Here is a 24,373-nt window from a genome sequence, read left to right as displayed (position 1 = left end):
GGTCTACGCAGCGACAACAGCCTCCAAGGATGATCGGGCTGATCTGATCGAAGGTATATTCCTAGTTGCCGAACACTTTGCACGTGTGATGTTTGATTCAGGTGCAACACACAACTTTATTTCTTCTTCGTTTGCAAAGTTACTTGATTTGGTTCCATCTAGCCTCGAGAGGGCTCTTGATGTGATGTCACCTATGAGTGCATCCTCTTCCTGCGGGAAGTATTTCCCAGCAGTATGCGTGGTGATAGAAGGCCATGAGTTGTCCGCCGATTTGGTCATTTTGAATTGACATTTTATGATGTCATCTTGGGTATGGACTGGTTGTCCAAGCATAATGCGACCCTCCAGTGTCGGGGCAAGAAGGTAATCTTGGAGCATCTCAAATTGTCTGCATTGTTATGTCATTCGAGGAGACCGACCGATGGGGTGAGGATCGTGTCAGCGTTGAAGGTCTCCAAATACCACAAGAAGGGTTGCATGGTATTCTTGGCTAGTGTTTCTGCTCAAGACAGTCAAGCGACACCCTTGGATGAGTTAGATGTTGTCCGCGAATTCTCGGATGTTTTTTTCGAGGATTTGCCGGGTTTGCCTCCGCATCGAGAAATTGAGTTCTCGATCGAGCTAGTGCTTGGTACGACACCAGTCTCTCGCGCTCCGTATCGCATGGCACCTGCTGAGTTAGGGGAACTGAAGAAGCAGTTGTAGGAGCTTCTTGACAAAGGATTTATTAGACCGAGTGTGTCCCCTTGGGGTGCCCCGGTCCTCTTTGTTAAGAAGAAGGATGGTTCAATGCAACTTTGTATTGACTACCGCATGTTGAATCAAGTGACGGTGAAGAATAAGTACCATTTGCCTATGATCGATGATTTGTTCGATTAGTTGAGAAAGGCAAATGTGTTCTCGAAAATCGATCTTCGTTCAGGATATCATCAGCTGAGGATTAAAACCGAAGATATTCCTAAGACAACGTTCAGGTCCAGATATGGGCATTATGAATTTCTAGTGATGTCCTTTGGACTTACAAATGCCCCTGCGACATTTATGGATCTGATGAATCGGGTTTTCAAGTTGTGGCTGAATTATTTTGTCATCGTGTTCATAGATGACATCCTGATATACTCGGAGAGTGTGGAAGATCACCGAAAGCACTTGCGGCTGGTGCTGCAGACACTAAGAGAACATCAACTTTACGCTAAATTCTCAAAGTGTGAGTTTTGGATCGATAGGGTGATGTTTCTCGGTCACGTAATATCCGAGAGAGGTGTAGAGGTTGATCCAGCCAAGGTGGAAGCCGTTTTGTCATGGGAACAACCGAAGACGGTGACAGATATTAGAAGTTTCTTGGGATTGGCAGGTTACTACCGCCGATTCATTCAAGATTTCTCGCGTATAGCTGTTCCGATGACTCGGTTGTTGCAGAAATGAATGAAGTTCGAGTGGTCCTCTCGCTGCGAAGACAGTTTTCAAGAGTTAAAGAAGAGGTTGACCACGGTGCCGGTTTTGACATTGCCTTTTGGTACGGGTGGTTTTGTGGTATACAGTGATGCGTCGGGGACTGGACTGAGTTGTGTTCTTATGCAGCATGGAAAAGTCATAGCATACGCTTCCCGACAGCTAAAAGTGCATGAGAAGAATTATCCCACACATGACTTGTGAGTGATCTTTTGTGTGTGCCATTTGAAGATTCGATTGTTGGTCTCATCTTCTTACAGTATCCTCTTAGGAGGCTTTGTGATTTCATGACACCTCTTAAAGAATAATAAACTGCTTTGGAGGGATGCTTCCATGGATTGCCTGTATCATCCCATTGATGATGCAATTTGCCTTTGAACTTTTATGCTGTAAGCTGATTCATTGGGAACATTCAGTGAAATGGAGGGGTAAATATGTATATGCATGTCCATAATAAGGACATGGAGAATTTAATATCAATTAATATAATTTTAATTGAACTTAAAACTGTGAATGTGTTGTATGGGGGAATGTTTCATGAACCTATGAATATTTTGGTAGATATTTGTTTCTGCTTATCATACTTTTTTGCTAGAGATGAACTGAATTTGTGTTTCCTCCTTTACTTATTGGAGAGTGTTGATGAAGTTTGAGGTCTATGCAAATTCTTAATTCTCAAATATTTGTTCATGCAAATGGAATTGCATTCTTGAAAGGAAAAAAATCTGTTGTCCTACATTACTAGGATGCAGATATGAAACACAGGTATCTATGATTTTGTGGTGTATTGCTTTCGAAATAGCATTTGAGGATATGGATATGGAAGTATGATATGTGATGTCCTGGTAACAGAGTTGTTAATACGTCTAGACACTGTTACTTTGAAGCGAACTTCAAACTTCTGACTGGGAGGTGCTAATAATCTTCATAGTGGCATTTCCACAACCTCATAGTATATCTGTTCTTGTTTTCTTCTTTCTATCTACTAAGGTGGTTGAAGAAGAATGCCAGTATCATCTCTCTCTCTCTCTCCCCATTTGTGTTGCTCTATCACTTTATAGTAATTGTATTTGTAATAACTGCCAAAAGTGTGAAGCACTTCATTCTCCTTTTGTGTGTAGGGGTCCATCCTATGGCAATCGAGGTAAAGTGATGCTGTTATTTGAAGAGAACGCTTCCTCAAAAATTGGTGTGCGGTTTGATAAACCCATACCAGAGGGTGTTAACCTTGGTGGCCTTTGTGAAGAAGATCATGGATTCTTCTGCAATGGTGATGCTCATAGACATTATTGCTACTTCTCTGCTGATTTAAGTTGATAAAATTAGTATTTCCTTTTCACATTTATTTCTAATGTGGGATTCATCTGATCTGTAGTGAATGATCTCCGATTGGAAAGTACTGCTGGTGAAGATATGGACAGATTAGCCATTGAGGCATTATTCAAGGTTGCATTGAGTGCTATGATGTTAAGGAGCTTAAAAGGTGTTACTTTCTGCATCCTGCATTCATTTATTCTGAGCTCACATTTTATCCTTTTTTCCATTTTCAGGTAGTGTCTAATGAGAGCAGGAATGGCCCTTTTATATTGTTTGTGAAAGATGTTGAGCAGTCTATCGCAGGCAATTCAGATTCTTATGCAGCTTTCAAAAGCAAGCTTGAGACCCTACCTGATAATGTTGTTGTAATTGGTTGTCATACACAGTTTGATAACCGCAAAGAGAGGGTACTGTGTTTCATATTCACTGCATTTGCTACCTATCCCAACACCAACACCCACCCCCTCTCTTCCAAGTTCCAACCCACTAGAGTTAATTTTTTTTCCAACTGCTGTGATGTTTATAATGCAGTCACATCCTGGAGGTCTCCTTTTCACCAAATTTGGGAACAATCAAACTGCATTACTTGACCTTGCTTTCCCGGTAATGACATTCTAGTGTCCAGGAAATTATTTTATGTGCATGATTTCAAAGTTTTTTTTTTTTTGCACTTGAATTCTTATCAAGCAGTTTTTTTTTTTAGTTTTTCATTATTTATTGTTTTTTCACGCTTGAGACTTTGACTCAATGTTAATCTAAATTTATTTCTGCACATGTATCATATATCCAATAGTTGTTTGATTATATACTTTCTAGATTGAAAAGGAATATTCACTTATCATTACTTGTCCTGCCCAAACTTCAATTGTTATTTGTATAATCATCATCCAGTACTTTCATTGATAACAATATCTCATGGATAGAGACTTGAATGGTTTAGTATTGTTTTAGAATCTTAGATTTTGCTTTTTGTACCCTTTTGCAGATTTTATCTCATGACTTGTGCTATGCCTTATTTAAAGGAATTTTATTTATATAAAATCTATAAGTAGAATAGAAGAAGAGGCATGGAAGATCTTTAGATTGCTCTTGATTATCTACAAGAGAACAAAATATTGGGTGATAAAGTGCTGAGAATTTCCATAGAGCATTAAGTCTAAAGTTATTTTGTTGAATATGGGACTAGGCATCGCACCACCGAGGCCATGCTTAGCAAGTTGACTGTTGGCTCATTAATCCAACAATATGGTTGACTAATTGGCCTCCATTCTAGGATTACTGTAGGTGCATATTATAGGATTTTTCGTTTTTTATTCTGTCCCTTTTTTCAAAACTTAAAACACCTTTCTTGGAAAGATTTTGATGCTGAACATAGGTTTGAGGAATTTGACAATGTTTAGATGTTTTAAAGGTAAGGGAGGCTTAAACATAAATAACGGAATGTGATCCCACATGAAATTGATGAGGCTAAGGGCAATATTTTTTTTTCATAACAGAGCTGTGGGAATTAGGGCCCCAAGGGCAATATGTTTTTTAGATCATTCAGTTTCTAGAGTAGAACATTCTGTGCAGTCCTAGTGACTTGAAACAAAAAAAGCTTTTTGTTGGGGAAGAAATGCTAAGGATTATCCTGGTTGGTTCATTATATGGTTGATTATATATGTTGGTGCCTTCTTTGTAGAGTTGTAACTTGTAAATGAGTGGGGTTGAGGCTGTGTTTTGGTTGTTTGAGCTTCACTAATTGATGACTGAGGACAAGCATGAGCCTATGATAAACTGTAAAAGGAGGCTAAAACAATTGAACTTTCAACTTGGGGTAACAGCCAAGCCTCCCTTACTGCAATACATGTAATAGCTATTATATGACTATCTTAACATAACTACAGTGTTCTTATTATCATATTTCCAAAAGTTGAGAGAAGCTTGCATTGTTTACACAACCAAGCTCTGGCCGTTGAGCACAATTTTCTGAGCTTAAATGAGCTTTCAAGAGCCATGCATCTGAGTAGCTTGCAAGCATCTTTGCTCATTTACCCTCCCATAACTTCTTGCAATACCTTTAACTTTACAGTCTGGTAAAAAGGGTAGATAGAAAATTATTTTCTGAAAAGTAAAGGCATAGAAATTGACCTTTATGTTAGATTATGATGAAGGTGTTACTATTGGATTTAATGATATTTTGGTAACCACTTGTTCTATTCCAAAAGAGATAGATATACTAGTTCTGACAATCAGTGCGAATGGGGGTGGTTCTCGTTATGGAATTCATTAGCCTTGCTATTCAATATGACTATGGCTTGTCTTATGGAATCACTCATTTGTGTTTTTCTTGTTATTAGCTGCTCTTTTCTCTGTTAATAAGCTAAACCAGCAAAGCATAGTAGTCAATGGAAGCAACACTATATTGCTTCTTCTTTTCGGGTGATTGATAGCTAAGTCTTGTGGTAAATAATCATGCATCCTTGTTCATCTGTGAGTTGGGTGAGAATTTTACCTCAAAAAAGAAGAAGCTCCCATCGTCATAATTTTACTTTGTAATAGAAGAGTGAGTGAGGAATTGATGTTGTGAAAGTCCTGAGGAGAGCTATTGTATTTTGATTGCTCGTAGCCAAGTTAATACGGTTTGTGATATATGCAGTTTTTTTATTTCTATTCATTCTGGTGCTATTTTCTCTTAAAGACAATCTGTCAAATATTAGGTTGATAACTGTTCAATCATTGGATTGGGAACTCGGTTACATGTTTGTTTTGCTTGTTTTGTTCTTTTTTATAGTTTATATAGGTAGTTATCATGACACAAGCTTTTAGATCTGTATCCTTATTGTTTTAAATTGCTGGTTTCGCAGAAGAAACTTATATTAGTATTATTGTCTGGTTAAATGAATCATGTATTGAAGCTGTGTGCTACGTGATTTATTGGTTCACATGGGGAGCTTTTTTGTAGGCCAAAGGCTTGACGATTCTCTTCTTGTTTGCAGGATAGTTTCAGCCGGCTGCATGATAGATGCAAAGAAATTCCGAAGCCACTTAAGCTACTGTCAAAGCTTTTCCCAAATAAAATTACTATACAATTGCCACAGGTGCTTAATTTTTTGCTTTCTTGACAAACCTTCCTTTTGATGCATTATGAAGATCTTAAAGATATTTGCTAAATATTGCAGGATGAAGCTCTTCTTATGGACTGGAAACAACAGCTTGATCGAGATGTTGAAACCCTTAAAGCAAAGGGAAACCTTGTTCACATTCGCTCAGTAAGTACAAGCAAATAAACTGATGGCATGCTATTTATTGTAGTGCATAACATTTTACAATTTTTTGCCAACCTTGCATGAGATCATTATCATTGCCCGTCTTTTGAATTTCATGGTTTAATGAATGTTTTTAACTTGAATCTGAGCTCAGATGGGAATGCTGGTGTGGGCTAATTGTCATCTTAGTTTATTAAAAATTCTACAATGCAAGTTCCTGGCATCATTTTCATGGTTTATGCATGTCGTTAGTTATTGTTTTTAAAAGCTTTTATGCAATTCTTTTTTACAAGTTGCTGCTGGAGAGTGGATTATGAAAAGAAGACGTCATTATCGTCATTATGTATATGTCTGACCCGATCCATTTATATAATGGATCGGGTCCAGACCCAATTAGTGTATAATGTAAATTAACATTCTATTAAGGGGTATTTCCGTACCCTAGTTTTACACACTTAACACATTAATAGAATGAGAGGTGCAGTCACGATGGACTGACCCCTTTTCTCTGGAACCTCTCTCTCTCTCTCTCTGTCGATGACAGGCCTGTGCTGAAGAACAATGGCTCCTTTCTTACATGGTATCAGAGCAGCGTGACGTCTGGGAGTGAAGGGCTGGCTTGTTTTCAGTCTATCAACGTGAATCTGGAAACGTAAAGTACAGGTGCGTGGATCTGCGTGGATCTAACCAAGTCTGGGTGTAAAGAGGTTGATCTCGGTTTCACGATAACAGGTTCCCCTTTCTTCCTGTGAAAAACTCGACCAGGTTCCTCTTTCTTTGGTGAAAAACTTGACCTCTGTGATTCTATTTGATTTTCTGTGATCCTCTCTCTCTGTGAGAAACTCGACTTCTTGTGAGAAAATAAGTTCATGTGATAAATCTGTGATTCTTCTGTTAATCCCTGCTGTTTTTCGTTGGTTCTGAAATTATTTTTGTTTTTCTGACTGCCGAGTATCACCTGGTGCATCAACCTGCCAAGTATCACCTGCCGAGTATTACCTGGAAACCACGTGAACTGATATCACCTGGTGCATCAGCTTGCCGAGTATCATCTGCTAACCACGTGAACTGATATCACCTGGTGCATCAGCCTGCCGAGTATCACCTGCTAACCACGTGACCTTGTTTTCTCTCGTTTGTCATCTGTTTTCTCTCATCTGTCAGCCGAGTGTTCTCTCATCTGTCATCTGTCATCTATCATCTATCATCTATCATCCGAGTGTTCTGTTAGCCGAGCCATCTGTTTTGTTTTTCATACCTAAGTGTCAGTTCAGTTTTTCCCTCAAATGGATTTTACTCATGCGCAATCATGTCTGTCCTCAAGTTTTCTCGGTCAACTAGTCTTTGAAAAACTGAATAACTGGAATTTCTTAATCTGGAAAAGACAGATCATCCCATTTATAAAGAGTCACGTCCTCTCTGGTCATCTGGATGGATCGGTTCCACCGCCTCCAGAATTCTTTTCGCAGGAAAAAGCAGACGATAAAGGAGAACAATATGTTGTTCTTCACAAGAATCCAGAATATGTTGCTTGGATGAAGAATGATCAATCGCTAGTGGCATACATCACTTCAACTCTCTCACAGGAGGTCCTTCTTGCTCTTTTTGATGATTGTTCGGCCAAAGAACTGTGGGATACGTTAGTTCAAACATATTCACAAATTTCTGAGGCAAGAATTATGTTTCTTAAGCGAGAGTTTCAAATGCTGAAGAAAGATTTCATGTCTATTATGGAATACCTGAATAAAATGAAAGGCATCACAGACCAACTGACTGTTGTTGGGTGTCTTGTCAGTGAAAAAGATAAAGTACAACAAACCTTGAGTGGATTGGGGCCAAATTATCATGTTATGACGACAACCTTACTATGTTTACCAGAACTTCCAAAGTTTGAAGATCTTCGTGCGAAATTATTGCAATATGAGATGACTCTGAAAGGATCTTCTGAAGATTCTCATGGGTATTCAGGAACACAAGATGTGCTGACTATGGGAATGAGTTATGGTCGAGGACGAGGAAGTTTTTTTCGAGGAAAAGGAGGCCAAGGGAGAAATACCTATGGAGCTCGTGGCATACTTCCAACACCCAATATACAGGGACAAAGACCCATTCTCAATGTAACAAGAAAGGGCACATTAAAGCAAATTGTTGGTTTAATCCTCAAAACAAAGGGAAAGCTCCACTAGCAGAGGCTAGGAAGGATGAAGAAGTAAAGGAGTTGCTGTTGGCAGCCTTGACAGGATTGAATATAAAGCAAAATGACAAAAGAATTTGGTATGTCGACTCCGGAGCAGCTACTCATGTCACGGGTGATGTAGGTAAACTCTTGACTCTTACTCCTTATGTTGGTAAGAATAGCATAGTCACAGGAGATGGATCTCATCACGCAATCTCACATATTGGAAATGCCATTATACACATGTCAAAGTCTTCTCTTAAACTTCCAAGTGTCATCCATGCGCCTAATATTCAAAAGAACATTGTTTCTGTCTCAAAACTTTTTGATGATGCTAATGCTTCAGTTGAATTTACTCCCTCTTCTGTTTATGTCAAGGATCTTCGCATGAGGAAGACATTCGCTGAAGGAAAACGATGGGGCAGAGGGCCGTACCTGTGTTTTATGGGACCTGAGGCGGAGGGAAAAAATGGGCCCCTTATTAATAGTAGGAGTTCGAGGCAGGGCCTCGAAATTTTTGAGCCCCTATTAAAAATGGGCTCCCTAAAAATAGGCCCCTTATTAATAGTAGGAGTTCGGGGGCAGCGCCTCGGATTTTTTTGAGCCCCCTATTAATAGTAGGAGTTCGAGGACAGCGACTCCAATTTTTTTGGGGTCCCTATTGAAAATGGAATCCCTATTAAAAATGGGCCCCTAAACTTTTTTTTGGCCCAGGGGCCCTGATGCCCAAGTCTCATTGGCCTCTTGATAGGTCCGACTCTGGATGGGGCAACATGACATCTTTCAAGAAGATCCTTCCTCCATTCATTCCAACTATTCATCCTTGAAGCGTCACCAACGTCAATTTTTTGATCCTGATTTTATATTTACTATTTCTGAATGTAATAAGCCAAGACTTTGGCATAGTCGTCTTGGCCATTGTGGTCGTCATTTTATTGAAAAACTTGTCTTGAATAATCTTATTCCTAAGTCCAGTCTGAGTTCAGAAGTCGTTGATACAAAGTGTTCTAGTTGTCATTTATGTAAGAGTCATGCTTTACCTTTTGCTTCTATTAATAAAAGAGCTTCAAGGCCATTTGAGGTCATTTGTTCAGTTGTCTGGGGTCCTGCCCCAATTACTTCTCTTTCTGGCAGTAAATACTATCTTATTTTCATTGATAGTTACTCACATTATACTTGGATATTTTTTATGAAGCACAAATCAGAAGTCTTTGGATTGTTCTAGAGATTTCATTCTTTTGTTCAAAATCATTTCTCTACCAACATTCTCAATTTTCAGTGTGATGGAGGAGGTGAATTCTCCTCGAGTGACTTTGTTAGTTTCCTTCAACATAATGGGATAAAGAGAAGAGTGTCTTGCCCGCATACACCTCAACAAAATGGGATTGCTGAGAGGAAGCATCGACATATTGTTGAGACTGCAATGAACATGATGCACGGGAGCAATCTCCCTGTATCATTATGGACTGAGGCCTTCCACTCCACAGTTCATGTGATAAATCGATTGCTCATGAGTATCTTAGAAAATAAGTCACCATACTTCTCTCTTTTTGGCATACAACCTGATTATCATGAATTACGTGTGTTTGGGTCTGTTTGCTATGTTCACATTGACAACTCACTCAGACACAAGTTCCAAGATAAAGCCTTAAAATGCAGGTTTATAGAATATGCAGAAGACTACAAAGGGTACAAGTGATATGATCCCCCGAGTAAGCGTGTCAAAATATTAAGGAATGTAATTTTCGATGAAATGAACTTTGATGATCAGGATGCTAATTCAACCCTTCATGCTGATAACTCAAGCCCCAGCATTGAGGTATACTACCCATGGTTAAATTCAGAACTCTTTTCCAATGGTAAAATAGACTGTCCAGAAAATTGCAGTAAGAAGGAGACACATGAGGAATCGGCCAATGAGACTCAAACGGAGGAGACTCTTACACATGACTTGGAGCCAACAAGGTATAAGGGTATTGTGTACACCCGGCGAGAGAAAGAGCCCTCATTCATTTCTTGTACGAATACAGATCCATCTGGATCATCCGCTTCGCAGACGATGGATATCAGAAGATCCTCACGGATTCGACATCCGCTTGACAGGTGGGTAAGTTATAAAAAATTTTCATTGGATTTTCAGTTATTCTTGACATCCATAAGTAAAGAGGATGAGCCTTTCATGTTCTATCAAGCTGCGAGCTCTAGAAGATGGGTAGAAGCAATGAATGAAGAAATGGAGGCCTTACATGAATGTGGGACATGAGAGATTGTACCTAGACCACTAAACAGAAATGTTGTTGGGTCAAAATGGGTGTACAAGATATAGTATAAACCAGACGGGAGCGTCAAAAGGTACAAGGCTAGACTTGTAGCCAGGGGATTCACACAAGAGGAAGGCCAAGACTTTGATGAAACCTTTAGTCCTGTAGTTAAAATGGGGACCATTCGCATTGTGTTGAGTCTAGTCATTAAACATGAATGGACATTGAGCCAGCTGGATGTAAAAAATGCATTTTTGCACGGGGATTTAAAAGAGGAGGTCTACATGGAACAACCCACTGGATATGCAGAACGAGACGCCAAAAAATATGTATGCAAGTTAAAAAGAGCACTCTATGGTTTGAAACAAGCTTCTCGTTCCTGGTTCGACATTTTTTCTCTAGAAATACAACGGCATGGCTTCTCTCGGTCCCTTCTGGATCACTCATTATTTATTCACAATGAACAATGAGTCACTACTCTTTTATTAATATATGTAGATGACATCATCATCACAGGGAACTGTAAAAGTCACATTGAGCAGGTGAAGAAATTATTAAATCAGAGATTTAAGATGAAAGATTTGGGAGAGCTGCGATATTTTCTTGGGGTAGAAGTTGATAAAAGAAATGATACACTCACCCTTACTCAACACAAATATACGTCGGACATTCTCGGCAGAGCAGGCATGACAGATTGTAAGCCGTTAACAACTCCAAGTGTCATTCATCAGAAATTGAGTTTAAGGGAAGGGGATATATATAGAGATCCCACTAAGTATCGCAACTTAGTTGGCATGTTGCAATACCTGACTTTTACTAGACCTGACATAGTATATTTGGTTAATCAGGTATCCCAGTTTATGCATGAACCTCGTATGTCACATATGGAGGCAATCAAACGTATACTTCGCTACCTGAAGGGTACAGTTGGTGATGGGCTGGTATACAAGAAAAGAGAATTAGATCCAGGCGGGGGCCATGAGGGCCATGAGATCGTCACTTATGCTGATGTTGATTGGGCGGGTGATCCAGACGAACGACGATCAGTATCCGGTTATTGCAGCTTCATTGGGCCAAACTTGGTATCCTGGAGCAATAGAAAACAAAAGGCGGTTGCTAGATCAAGCACTGAGGCTGAATACAGATCGATGGCCACTGCCACGACCGAGGCTATATGGATAAGACATCTCCTGACAGAAATGGGAGAACCGATTGCTCGGTCACTGTTGTTGTGTGACAATCAAAGTGCCATCAACATGTTCTTCAATCCCATCCACCATAGTCGAGCAAAGCACATTGAAATAGATTAACATTTTATTAGAAAAAAGGTTGAAGACAAAGAGATTGAGCCTATGCATGTGCCAACTGAAGAACAAGTTGCCCTCACTAAAAGGTTGACAAATGATAGATTTTGGTTTCTGAAAAACAAATTGTTCATGGTTCAGCACCATGCACAACTTGAGGGAGGCTGAAAAGAAGACGTCATTATCGTCATTATGTATATGTCTGACCCGATCCATTTATATAATGGATCGGGTCCAGACCCAATTAGTGTATAATGTAAATTAACATTCTATTAAGGGGTATTTCCGTACCCTAGCTTTAATCACTTAACACATTAATAGAATGAGAGGTGCAGTCATGATGGACTGACCCCTTTTCTCTAGAACCTCTCTCTCTCTCTCTCTCTCTCTGTCGATGACAGGCCTGTGCTGAAGAACAAGGGCTTTTTTCTTACAGATTAGACGTGCACACACACATGCACACACAAACCAATGGTTTACTGTCTACACATTAATGGACAAGATAGAAAAAGGGAAAGTTTGGTCTGTTTTCCAATATTTATTCGTTAGGGATGGGAAAAACAATTGCAGGATACCACACACCAGCATGCAATAAAAGTGAATGATATTATTGTCAGAAAGTGAGTTGGAATACATTGGGTTCAATAATGAACCCATACATATGCACGTGAAGTGCAAATATACCCATTAAAGGGAAACAACACAAGCACATAATGTGCTAACCCATAAAACCCATAAAAAGGGAAAAATATGACATAAAGTCATAAGTTGCATATCATTGAAGAAACAATGGACAAGGGGTAAAAACCCCATTACAATGGAGCATAAGCTCCCTCAAGAAGTGAGAAAATACAAAGGGGAGAACCCCTATTTATAAGCAAGAAAAGGAGCCACAAAGGGGGCTCCCAAGAGAGTCGTTGGGAGCCCCCAACGGTCACATATGTGACCGTTGGAGGCTCCCCAACGACTCTTTGGGGAGCCTCCCTATGTGGCACAAAAGCCGAAAATTAAAAAGGGAAAAAAGAAGAAAAATAAAAAATAAAAATGGAAAATTACAAGCAATATTCCAAAGTGGAATATGCGCAAAACAGGAATTTACAGAAATACCCTTTTGGGTGAATAAAGAATATATATTTATATTCATATATATATAGATATACATATACATATATATATATATGTATATATATCTATATATATATGAATAAAAATATATACGAGATTACAAATGACGATAATACACATATTTTAACATCCCCCCTCAAACTTTGCGGGGAAAAAACCCGAAAGTTTGGAAAATCAAAGGGAAGTCTTGAGACGAAGTCCAATTCTTCAAAAGTCTTTAATAAAAAACTCCATCTTCATGACAGTTTGAGCTAGGTCTTCAAGTCCAATTCCCCATCGATCGAATCCATGATGCATCTAATGTTCCACATCTTTAGCGATCCTGTAGAGAATCAACAAAGAAACAAGTAAAACATATCTTTGCACTTTTACTCAAATGGACCATTTCTAGCTAGCATAATTATGGATGACCTATGTTAGAAATTATGCAAATTATGCAGAAATGACACTTAAAGTTTCAAAATCATACATCATGTTAAAACAAACTGAGCGGAAGCAAATTATGCAAAAATAAATTGCAAGAATGCATAATGCATTCATAAGGTCCACCATTGGACAAATATAACCCCATAATGGGGAATAACAAAATGATCCACAAAGGGATACCACAAGAAGCCTACGAAGAGGCATAAAATACCTATGCTTTATTGAATGAGAGCCCAAAAAAGGCCATAAAGAGCATATGCATATACTTATCATTAAATGAATTAATACTCAAAGAACTCATTAATGATCATGCTTCAAACATGTAATGAAGTCCCAAACAAGAGAAACGAAGTCTCCAAGCATACTTTAGGCAAAATAAACCCAAGAGTTCACAAGGTTTTAAAATCATTTATGAAAGTCATACTTAATTGACAAAATCCACATTTTGCATATAAGGGTGGCAAAAACCATAAGCACTTAATATATAGATTAAATGCTAAGAAATCAACTTGATATCCATATCAAAAAATATGAGTTACTTGAAAAACACAAGTCATGAATGAAATTTTGCAAATTTCAACAATAGTTTATCCATTACAAACAACTTCCTCATTAGTCCTCCAAAACCCATAAATCAAGTGTATAAGCTACTAGATCAAGAATATAAAGCCATTAAAGGCCAAAGACACACACAAAGGTGTGTAAAAGAAACCTCATGTCTACATATAATAATACTTGAAATAAGTGCATCTACGACAAGAACAAGAGAATACATGCCAACATGGACTAAAAAGTATCTCTTGTCTACGTAAAAAATACACTTAAAACCAAGTATGTTTAGCTACTAGAACAAGAGTAATAAGCCAACCATGGGCTAAAACACAATGCATATCTTGTCTACATAAGATGATACTTGAAATGAGTGAAATAAGCCAACCATGGGCATACATCTTAAGCGACTAGAACAAGGACACAAACGCCAACATAGGCTAAAAATCACACACCATGGTGTGAATCAACGTGCCTTGTCTACATATAAAAACACTCAAGTCAAGTGTGTTCAACTACTAGACCAAGAGAGCAAAAACCAACAAAGGGCTAAAAACACACGAAGGTGTAATAAAATTCTTGTCTACATATGATGACACTTAGATAATGGGCATAACAGGAAAAAAACCTTTGAGGCAATAAACTTGTAATGAAAATAAACCTCGAATAAAACAATACTCCTTTTAAAATGATTTCTCATAACAATAACATGCATGTAAAAAATATCTTCAACAAGATACTATAATTGATAAAATAAAATTCTTGAGAACAAATGTGTGAACATACACACACCAAGAACACTTAGAATACTTGTGCAAAACCACAAGAACACAAAATCATAAATGTGCAAATGCACTCATAAGATTCATAAACACGAAAAGGTTGGGCAATAATCCCAAAACCCTTGATTTTAATATACCTTAAAACATTTAAGGTTCCAAAACACCATATGTCCATCACATTTACATAGAAGCATCCATAATATCATTGGTCACAAGAGAAAAAAATAGTGACACACTCATAATTAGAGATCATACAACAAATCATTTTAGAGTCCCAAGGTGCCCATAACTCACCTCAACAACCATCTATAATATGGAGGGTGGACAAACTAAAATGATATAACACGAGGTGCCCATAACTCACCTCAACAAACATCTCTAATATAACAATAATAAGGACAAATAAAAGATGCATTAAATAACATGTGATGGATAAATATAAATGCCACAAAAAGGCAATAAACACTTTAGGAATCATTTTTCAAAGAAAAGAGGACCGATTAAAAAATTGAATCAAAAGGTCCAATAATCAATAATGTGCTTTATAACAACAATTTTGCATAAACACAAATTATGCTTAATCTTCAAACAAGTCATTTATACCAAAAAAGACTTATTAAGCAATAAACACAACAACATAAAGAATTCATCAAGACAATCAAGCTTTTAATCAAAGAAATCATAAGAACCGTAATGGTTCACAAAGAAGGCTTTAACACAATACTCAAGGAAAGAATATTTAAAATACTTGAAAATTTATAGATTTGGGATTAAATCCCATATAACAATTTTAAAAATCCTTTGATTGTGATGAGATATGCGGAAACATACAAAGTGCTAAAAGCACTTACAATGATTTAAAAAGGACTCAATATCTAAATTCATTATATTTTTCACAAAAAGAAATGTGCATAAAGGCTCCATAATGCAAAAATGTCTACGAAGAGATAATACACATGTAAGCACAAAAGGCTTTATAAAAGATATGCACGAAGGCACTCATACAATGCTTGAACAAATACACACCAAGGTGTAAACAAACATGCACTAAGGCATGTATTTCATAAAAAGGAGGGAATGCATACAAGCGCAAATATTTGAGAAACAAATGTGCACAAAATACAAAAATACACAAAAATGAGCAAGTATGCACTTTATAAAAAGAGCAATGCTTAAACTTCTCAAACTTTAACAATTGCAATTGAGGACAAAGAAAACCATATTATGGCCAATGTAGGCAAAAGATATTACTAAGAGGTTTCGAAACCTTATGAAAAATACAAACCAACAAGTTTATAAAGATGAAATCATTTATACCAAAAGGATGCAATAGATGAACTTATGCACTCTATGTAGTGTGAGAAATTCCTTTTAAAAAATCTTTCCTAATGGTTTATCATAAACAAATTTTCAAAAAAGAAACATTGAAAAACTTTTAGGAGTTCTTATAAGTTATCATTAACAAGAACTACTTTAGGATTCAACAAAGATTTTAGATGTGAGAGATTTTCATATAAGGATTATATCAAATTTTTCAAAAAATGCACTAAAATTCATAATCAAAAGAGGAACTCAAATCAAATTAGGGTTCATATGAGAGTTAAGAAATTTTAAGCAAAGATCATTACTTTTAGCAAGAAATCATATATATAATTTTAAAAATTAACTTATAGGTCAATCATGAGATACTTATGTAAGAATTATAAATCTCACATAATTGAAGGTAATTTTAAGAAAAAACATAAATTGCTATTATATGCGATGAGTAGTTCGATAAACACAAATTATATATTTGAACAACAAACGAGTTCACCAAATTTGAGGGAGATATTTTTTTTTTTAAAATATACGAGCACACGAAATGTGAAAAGACATAATTCAACTATCATAGCCATTAAACGAACAAACTATATGCAAGAAACATTTTTTTCAAATGCATAATACTTTAAGAAAAGGGATACATGCCGAATAACTTCAAAACAAAAAGGAAGAGCAATGAATACTTCACCATTTCTTGAGCGACACGCTTTCCGTTGCACCAAAGGACAACCCCATCGTAACCTTGCTCTGATACCATGTCAGAAAGTGAGTTGGAATACATTGGGTTCAATAATGAACCCATACATATGCACGTGAAGTGCAAATATACCCATTAAAGGGAAACAACACAAGCACATAATGTGCTTACCCATAAAACCCATAAAAAGGGAAAAATATGACATAAAGTCATAAGTTGCATATCATTGAAGAAACAATGGACAAGGGGTAAAAACCCCATTACAATGGAGCATAAGCTCCCTCAAGAAGTGAGAAAATACAAAGGGGAGAGCCCCTATTTATAAGCAAGAAAAGGAGCCACAAAGGGGGCTCCCAAGAGAGTCGTTGGGAGCCCCCAACGGTCACATATGTGACCGTTGGAGGCTCCCCAACGACTCTTTGGGGAGCCTCCCTATGTGGCACAAAAGCCGAAAATTAAAAAGGGGAAAAAGAAGAAAAATAAAAAATAAAAATGGAAAATTACAAGCAATATTCCAAAGTGGAATATGCGCAAAACAGGAATTTACAGAAATACCCTTTTGGGTGAATAAAAAATATATATTTATATTCATATATATATATAGATATACATATACATATATATATGTATATGTATCTATATATATGAATAAAAATATATACGAGATTACAAATGACGATAATACACATATTTTAACAATTATAACTTCATGGTCAAAAAACAATTGAACTGTTTTAGCCTTTTAGGTGAGTGGTGGAAGTGAAAATAGTACACTTAGTCATATGCACTGACTGATGATTGCAGCAGCATGTTGTTATTAATCTGTTTTCTAGTGCTCTGTTACAAAGTTCATCATCATTAACAGGTTCTAACACGAAACAGTTTGGAGTGTAATGAGCTGGAAACCATATGCATCAAAGACCAGGCGCTTACTAGTGAAAGTAGGTATTCAACTGTGAAGCTCCCAGTTTTTTTATTTTAAGTATTTTATAAAAAGAAAGCTCAGACTGACTTCCATAAAAAAGATTTGCTTGTAGGATATTTTCTTTCTTACTGATTAACCACCTTCTTTGTCCTGCAGGTGCAGAGAAGATAGTTGGATGGGCACTAAGTTACCAGCTGATGAAGAACCCTGATATTGATGCAAAAGCTGCAAAGCTTACTATTTCAAGTGAGAGGTATACTATATAAGCTTTGTTCTTCTCATCTTTAAGTTGTAACTTACTTGATGAGCCTTGAATAAAAACATCACTAAAGTCCTATTCTGGCAGCATTTTACATGGGCTCGAAATCCTGCAGAATATTCAAAGCGAAACTAAAAGCTCAAATAAGTCACTTAAGGTTACCTTAAAACTTTTACCTCTAGCTTAAAAAATGTTTCTATGCATTATGTTTCATTTTAAGACACAATTATAGTTGTCTTAATTGGGCATTTATCCATCTTTCCGTTCTCCATGTTCCTATCACTTGACCGCTGGGTGAATTATAGGATGTTGTGACCGAGAACGAATTTGAGAAAAGACTTTTAGCTGACGTTATACCACCAAGTGACATTGGGGTGTCATTTGATGACATTGGTGCACTGGAAAATGTCAAGGATACTTTAAAAGAGCTGGTGATGCTTCCTTTACAGCGGCCTGAAATTTTTCGCAAGGGCCAATTAACAAAGGTTTGCATATTTCTTATACACTTAGTTGTATGTTTTGCATATAAGTTGCAATACACAGTTCTGATATTCTATAATATTGCTCCTTTTCATCTTTGTTACCATTGCTAATGGATTTAGTTTGTAGTTTCTTGTAATTGCTTTTAATCTATTAAATTAGTGGATGCATATAGCCAAGTCATATGCTGATCTAAAATGGTTAGCAAAGATCTTCTTTGATAAGAATGTCCTTTCCCCTTGTTATGAGATAGAGGTCCTTTTTTGTCATCCCTTATATTTCTCATGTTTGACTATGCTTGTACATAGGCTGTAGTTACTTCTTGTAAACAGGGTATTTTTGACTTTATACCCCACATAAAGTAAATAGAAAAATGAGAGGGGAAGTACAGGACTCCTAATCCTCTTTTGGCTGTCTCTCGTCTTCTTCTTCTTCTTTCTCTTCTACCGTTATTTGATTTCACAACTAAAGGAGGCCTGAAATCATGAAGATGTAGCTGTGGGTTGGAGAACATGGTATCAGAGCCATGTTAATGCTCCATAATTCAGAGAAATCGACTCAGCCAGTGAGATGAAGTTGTCAGCTGATACCATCATGCGTGAACAGTGAAGGGGATGTTACAGGTTGGAACATTATGCATTCACCAGTTTAGTATTTTAGAAGAATATTGGTGAATTTTCCATAATTTTTGGACTTCAACAAGTGTGGATTTTGGATATTTTAAGTAATTCCTGCTACTGCTTCTCTATATGTTTTTTCTTGGTTATTTGAGTTGTCTGAAGGTTTGGAGGCAGATCTGAAGGTTGGAGTTTCTGTATTATGGTGTTTAAGGGTGTGAAAACAAATGTGGGCTTGAATCTTTATAAGTATGGTGGAGTTATGTGAAGTTTTATACAAGATGGAGTGGAGGCAACCCTAGTTGTGGCATATTTTTCCCCAGGGTATGCTGGAAAATCTTAGTCAAGTAACACGGTCACTTAACACTTTATGTAAGTGTTAGTTTGTGGTGAACAAGTGGTTATTTTCTTTGTTTGAAAACATGTCAAATTCCGGTGTTGAGAAACCTACTGGCACATTGGGAGAAAAAACTAGTGACACTAAGCAAACTAGTGTTAGTGTTATTCATGCTAGTGATAACTGTACTTTTCAAATCAGCAATATTTGTTTTGATGGAAGAAACTTTGAAGCTTGGTCCCGATCCATGAAAATAACCGTTGGTGCAAGGCGAAAACTTGGCTACATTAATGGTGGTATTTGCAAGCCTAGAGAGAATGATCCCAATTATATGGATTGGGAAAGTGAGTATTTAGTTATGGCTTGGTTATTGCAATCAATTGATCTTATCGTAAGTGAGACTTTTATGAATTTTGACTCTGCCAAGGAGCTTTGGGATGCAGTGATAGATGCATACTCAAAGAAGACTAACATTGAAAGGAAATGTGATGTGTTGGATAGGATTCATAGATGCAAACCGGGTGGAAGAATGGCAAGTTAATACTGTAATGAGTTGAGAAGCCTTTGGGAAGAGTCAAGCCTCTATGACAAAGTGAAGTGCCCACATTGTTAAAAAGAAAGACGACGAGAACTAGATGAGAAAAGAGTATTTGAATTTTTAAGGGGACTTGATAGTGAATATGAGCACATCAAATCCATTACAATGGGGTGTGAAGAATTACAACCTCTTGGTACCCTTTATGCTCTACTTCAAAGGAAGAAGATAGTAAGAAAATGGTTGCCTATCAAGAGTCCAATACAGAGAGATCCACACTTCTTGGTGATATTTTTTCTCGGGCAAAGTGATCGAGGTAGAGGAAGATCAAACACATGCTTTCGAGGTTGTGGAAGAGGTCCTCCACATGGGAGTAGTGTCAAAGATAGACTTAAATGCACCCATTGTGGAAAATTTAGACACACAAAAGAACAATGTTGGGATCTTGTTGGAAGACCAACCTCTCAAGGAAATCAAGTTCATGTGGCCACTAATAAAAGGGTGGAGGACTCTAAGGATAGTGATATTGTCCCGTCTGAAGAAGATGATTGAAGAGTTACAAGCAATGCCCAAAGAGCATACAAAAGATGGTACATTTGTAAGGAAATGAGTGCCTCCAATGATGTTCACCAAATCACCAAAGTGGACACACAAAATAGCCACAACAAAGTCCACCAAAGTACTCACAATAAGCCACAAATGGGCTCACACACAAAACACACTAAAGGGGTCAACACAAGAGGCTAAAAAACAATAGTTTATTGATATAAATCCATGCAAAAAGCATGCATTTGTGAGGGGGTTTCACCCCTTTATATACACAATCCAAAGAGTTTCCAAAGAGACGTTGGGAGAGGCCCAACAATTCTAAATAGAGTCGTTGGACCTTCCCAATGTCTCTTGAGTTGACTAGTCCACATTTGTTGACTAGTTAATTCAAACAAAAAAAGTAAAAAGCTAAAAAACTAAACTAAGCTTCTACTAAACCTAGTTACATATATATATATATATGTATATATATATATATATATATATATATATATATATATATATATATATATATATATTTTTTTTTTAACACTCCCTCTCAAACTTACAGTTGGATAACCGAAAGTTTGTCAAAGAAAAAGTGAAATCTAGGAGCAACGAGAGGTTTGGTGAAGAAATTTGCCAACTGATATTCGGAAATAACTTATGGAAGATCAATAGTGCCATGTAGATACTCCTTTTGAACATAATGACAGTCAATTTCAATATGCATGGTACGTTCATGGAAAGTCTAGTTGTTGGCAATGTAGATAAAACTTTTGTTGTCACAACACATTTTTGCTACTTCTTTGATTTGAACTCTCATGTCAGCCAACAATCTTATTAGCTAGACCACTTCCATAGTGGTTGTAGCTATGGCTCAATATTCTGCTTCAGTTGAAGAAAGAGAGACCTTCTGTTGCTTCTTACATTTCTATGAAAACAAGTCACCTAAAAATACACAAAAACCAGTTGTTGAGTGTTGGTTGTTGAGATCACCTCACTAGTATAAGCAATTAAATCTAATGAAGAAGTAGATAAGAAAAGTCCTAAAAAACTTAAGTTTTAATATATCTAATAATGCACAAAATTGCTCTCATATGAACAGTGGTGGGAGCATGCTGAAAGTGGATCACTGTGTGAACTGCGTGCGCAATGTCAGGTCTCGTAATTGAGAGATATGAGAGTGCCCTGACAAGTTGTTTGTATGATGTTGGATTTTTATGTGGTTCCCTATCATCAATCTTCATTTTGACATTTACAACTTTGGGAGTGTCAACCTTCTTATTATCTGAGATACTAGACCTGCAATAATATCTAATGCAAATTTAGATTGAATCAGCAAGTAACTTCTAGAAGAATAAGCAACTTCTATACCAAGAAAATACTTAGAAAACCCCAAATCAGTCAGTTCAAAATGTGTCTTGAGAAGTCTTAATGTTTTGAACTCTCTGTTTGTCACCTCCTGTGATGATCACACTATTGATTGGCGAAAGAGAATAATAATATTTGCATAAAAAATCTTAACGAACACGACTGTGTAAGTTAAACATGATTGAAATTCTAACATCAAATATAACTTGACTAAAAACGTCGTACCAAGCCTTTGGAGCGTGTTTAAGGCCATACAAAGCCTAGTAATAACTATAATAGGCGGTGCTTCTATATAGACTTCTTCAACCAATTTACCATTGACATTTATTTGGTAAATAGGCAATTTCTTTGTAGAGGCAAAAATTACTAGGTTCCTAACCGTGGTCATTCTAGCAACTAGAGCAAAGGTTTTCTCATAACTCTTGGAAATATCCTTTGTCAACTAATCTGACTTTGTACCTTTCAAGAGTTCTGTCACTCTTGGTCTTAACCTTATATACCTATTGACAACCTATACCTATAGGTTTTTTTCTTGGGGAAATATTTTGGACAGTCCAAGTATTCGTCTTTTCTAACACATCTAATTCAATTCCCATAGCTTCCACCCACTCAGGATGTTCCTTTGCTTCATCATAGTTGGAGGGTTCTATATATGAATGTATTAATGCAATATAGGCTTGATACTTAGGTGAAAAAGACTCATAGGACACAAATTTTCTAGGGACTTTTGATACTCTAGATGGCCTTCTAGTTTGTATTTCTACTTGTTCGTCATTAGTATATTTTTCAAGAGCACATGGATGTTCAAAATTACCATGCCTGGAATATTGTATACACTCTTGATCCTTATAAGATTATTCTTCACTCATCATATCACTTTTAACTTCCTGATCTTCATCACAATCACCAATATTTGGAATTAAATTCAACAAGAAAGGATACTCATTTATTTTCTTAGTTTTCTCATTTTAAATTTTGTTTTAAAGGATACATTCCTTGAAACACTTATAGCCTTTTAGTTTTAAAGTCAAAACATTTGTAGCTTTTTTATTATTTGTGTAGAAGTTCCGAAATCTACCACAGAAGCAGAGAGAGAGAGAGAGAGAGAGAGAGAGAGACGACAGTGAAAATGAGAAAACTTGTTTATCTGATTAGGGCTAATCTCTATGTTAAATAGAGAGAGGCCAAAGTAAAAAATTACATACAAGTCCCTCATTAAACACTAAATATCAAATAACCTCTAGTTTAAGAAAACTTAAACTTAAAACCTCTTAATCTCAACACTGCCCCTCAAGCTGGAGCATAGATATCAATCATGCTCAGCTTGTCACAACATTTTGAGAAATTTGGTCTAGCAAGAGGCTTTGTAAACATATATGCAACTTGGTCCTCCGACTTTAGATATTTGGTAGTGATATGACCAGCTTGAACCATATCTCTTACATAGTGGCAATCAACCTCAATGTGCTTTGTTCTCTCATGAAAGACATGATTGTTCGCTATATATGTGGCAGCCTTGTTATCACACATTATGGTCATAGGAGAGAAAACCTTCACCTGAAGATCATGAAGCACAGTACGAACCCACATTAATTCAGCAGTTGTTTGGGCCATAGCCCTATATTCTGATTCTGCACTCGACCTAGAAATCACATTTTGCTTCTTACTTCTTCATGAAATTAAGTTGTCTCCCAAAAACACACAGAATCCTGTGGTAGATTTTCTATCCACTACAAATCCTGCATAGTCAGCATCAGAATAGGCCACTATCTCCAGAGTTCCACCTTTCCTGAATAATAACCCTTTTCCAGGAGAAGATTTTAAATGTCTGAGAATCATTATAGTTGCATTCCAGTGTACCTCAGTTGGTTTGTCCATAAATTGGCTAACTTTGCTTACTGCCAAAGCAATATCCTGCCTGGTCACAGTTACATAAATTAGCTTCCCTACTAGTGAGCGATAGCTTTTGCTATCAACCGGTTTTGACCCTACTTCAAACAACTGAACTTTATGATCCATGGGAATATTTGTTGGTTTAGCTCCCAACATTCCAGTTTCCTTTAATAAGTCAAGAACATACTTCCGTTGAGACAAAACCATCCCTTCACGGCTCCTGGCAACTTCTATACCCAGAAAATATCTAAGTGAACCAAGGTCTTTTGTAACAAAATGTTTTTGAAGATGAGCCTTTGTGGCTTCAATATCTTTCACATCATCTCCTGTAAGAATGATGTCATCCACATATACCACCATAACAACTATGCCTGAGTTAGTTTTCTTGATAAATAGTGTATGATCTGCCGCTAACCTATTAAAGCCAAAGCGTGACATCACTTCAAACAACTTTTGCAACCATGCATGCGAACTTTGTTTCAAGCTATAAATCGCCTTTCTCGATCTACACACCTTCTGACACTCTCCCTCAACCTCGAATCCTGAAGGTTGTTGCATGTAAACTGTCTCAGATAGATCCCCATATAGAAATGTATTTTTCACATCTAATTGACACAAGCTCCAACCGTGATGAACAACTACTGAGAGAACAAGACGAATAGTGCCCATCCGTGCAACAGGAGAAAAGGTTTCAAAGAAATCAATACCATAAGTCTTACTATACCCTTTTGCTACCAATCTGGCCTTGTACCTTTCAATAGAACCATC

At 37.0% G+C, this 24,373-nt stretch overlaps 1 protein-coding gene across 4 annotated transcripts in view; it reads left to right on the top strand.

Moving 5' to 3' along the window:
• Positions 1-24,373, top strand: part of LOC149851355 (uncharacterized) — a 63,326-nt gene that overhangs the window by 17,081 nt on the left and 21,872 nt on the right. For all 4 annotated transcript variants that reach the window (XM_090000373.1, XM_090000363.1, XM_090000382.1 and 1 more), the window contains 10 exons: positions 2,574-2,722; positions 2,828-2,898; positions 3,003-3,176; positions 3,301-3,372; positions 5,748-5,849; positions 5,931-6,020; positions 17,523-17,598; positions 17,739-17,835; positions 17,929-17,998; positions 18,147-18,326. In XM_090000373.1, coding sequence (XP_089856499.1) covers positions 2,574-2,722; positions 2,828-2,898; positions 3,003-3,176; positions 3,301-3,372; positions 5,748-5,849; positions 5,931-6,020; positions 17,523-17,598; positions 17,739-17,835; positions 17,929-17,998; positions 18,147-18,326 — 1,081 coding nt within the window. The remainder of the gene's footprint in view (positions 1-2,573; positions 2,723-2,827; positions 2,899-3,002; positions 3,177-3,300; positions 3,373-5,747; positions 5,850-5,930; positions 6,021-17,522; positions 17,599-17,738; positions 17,836-17,928; positions 17,999-18,146; positions 18,327-24,373) is intronic.

This window comes from Nuphar pumila, chromosome 1 (assembly GCF_984573655.1).
Source record: "Nuphar pumila chromosome 1, dmNupPumi1.hap1.1, whole genome shotgun sequence".
Classification (NCBI taxonomy): Eukaryota; Viridiplantae; Streptophyta; class Magnoliopsida; order Nymphaeales; family Nymphaeaceae; genus Nuphar; species Nuphar pumila.
Note: the sequence above shows the minus strand (reverse complement) of the source record. Positions and strands in the feature narration are given on the sequence as shown.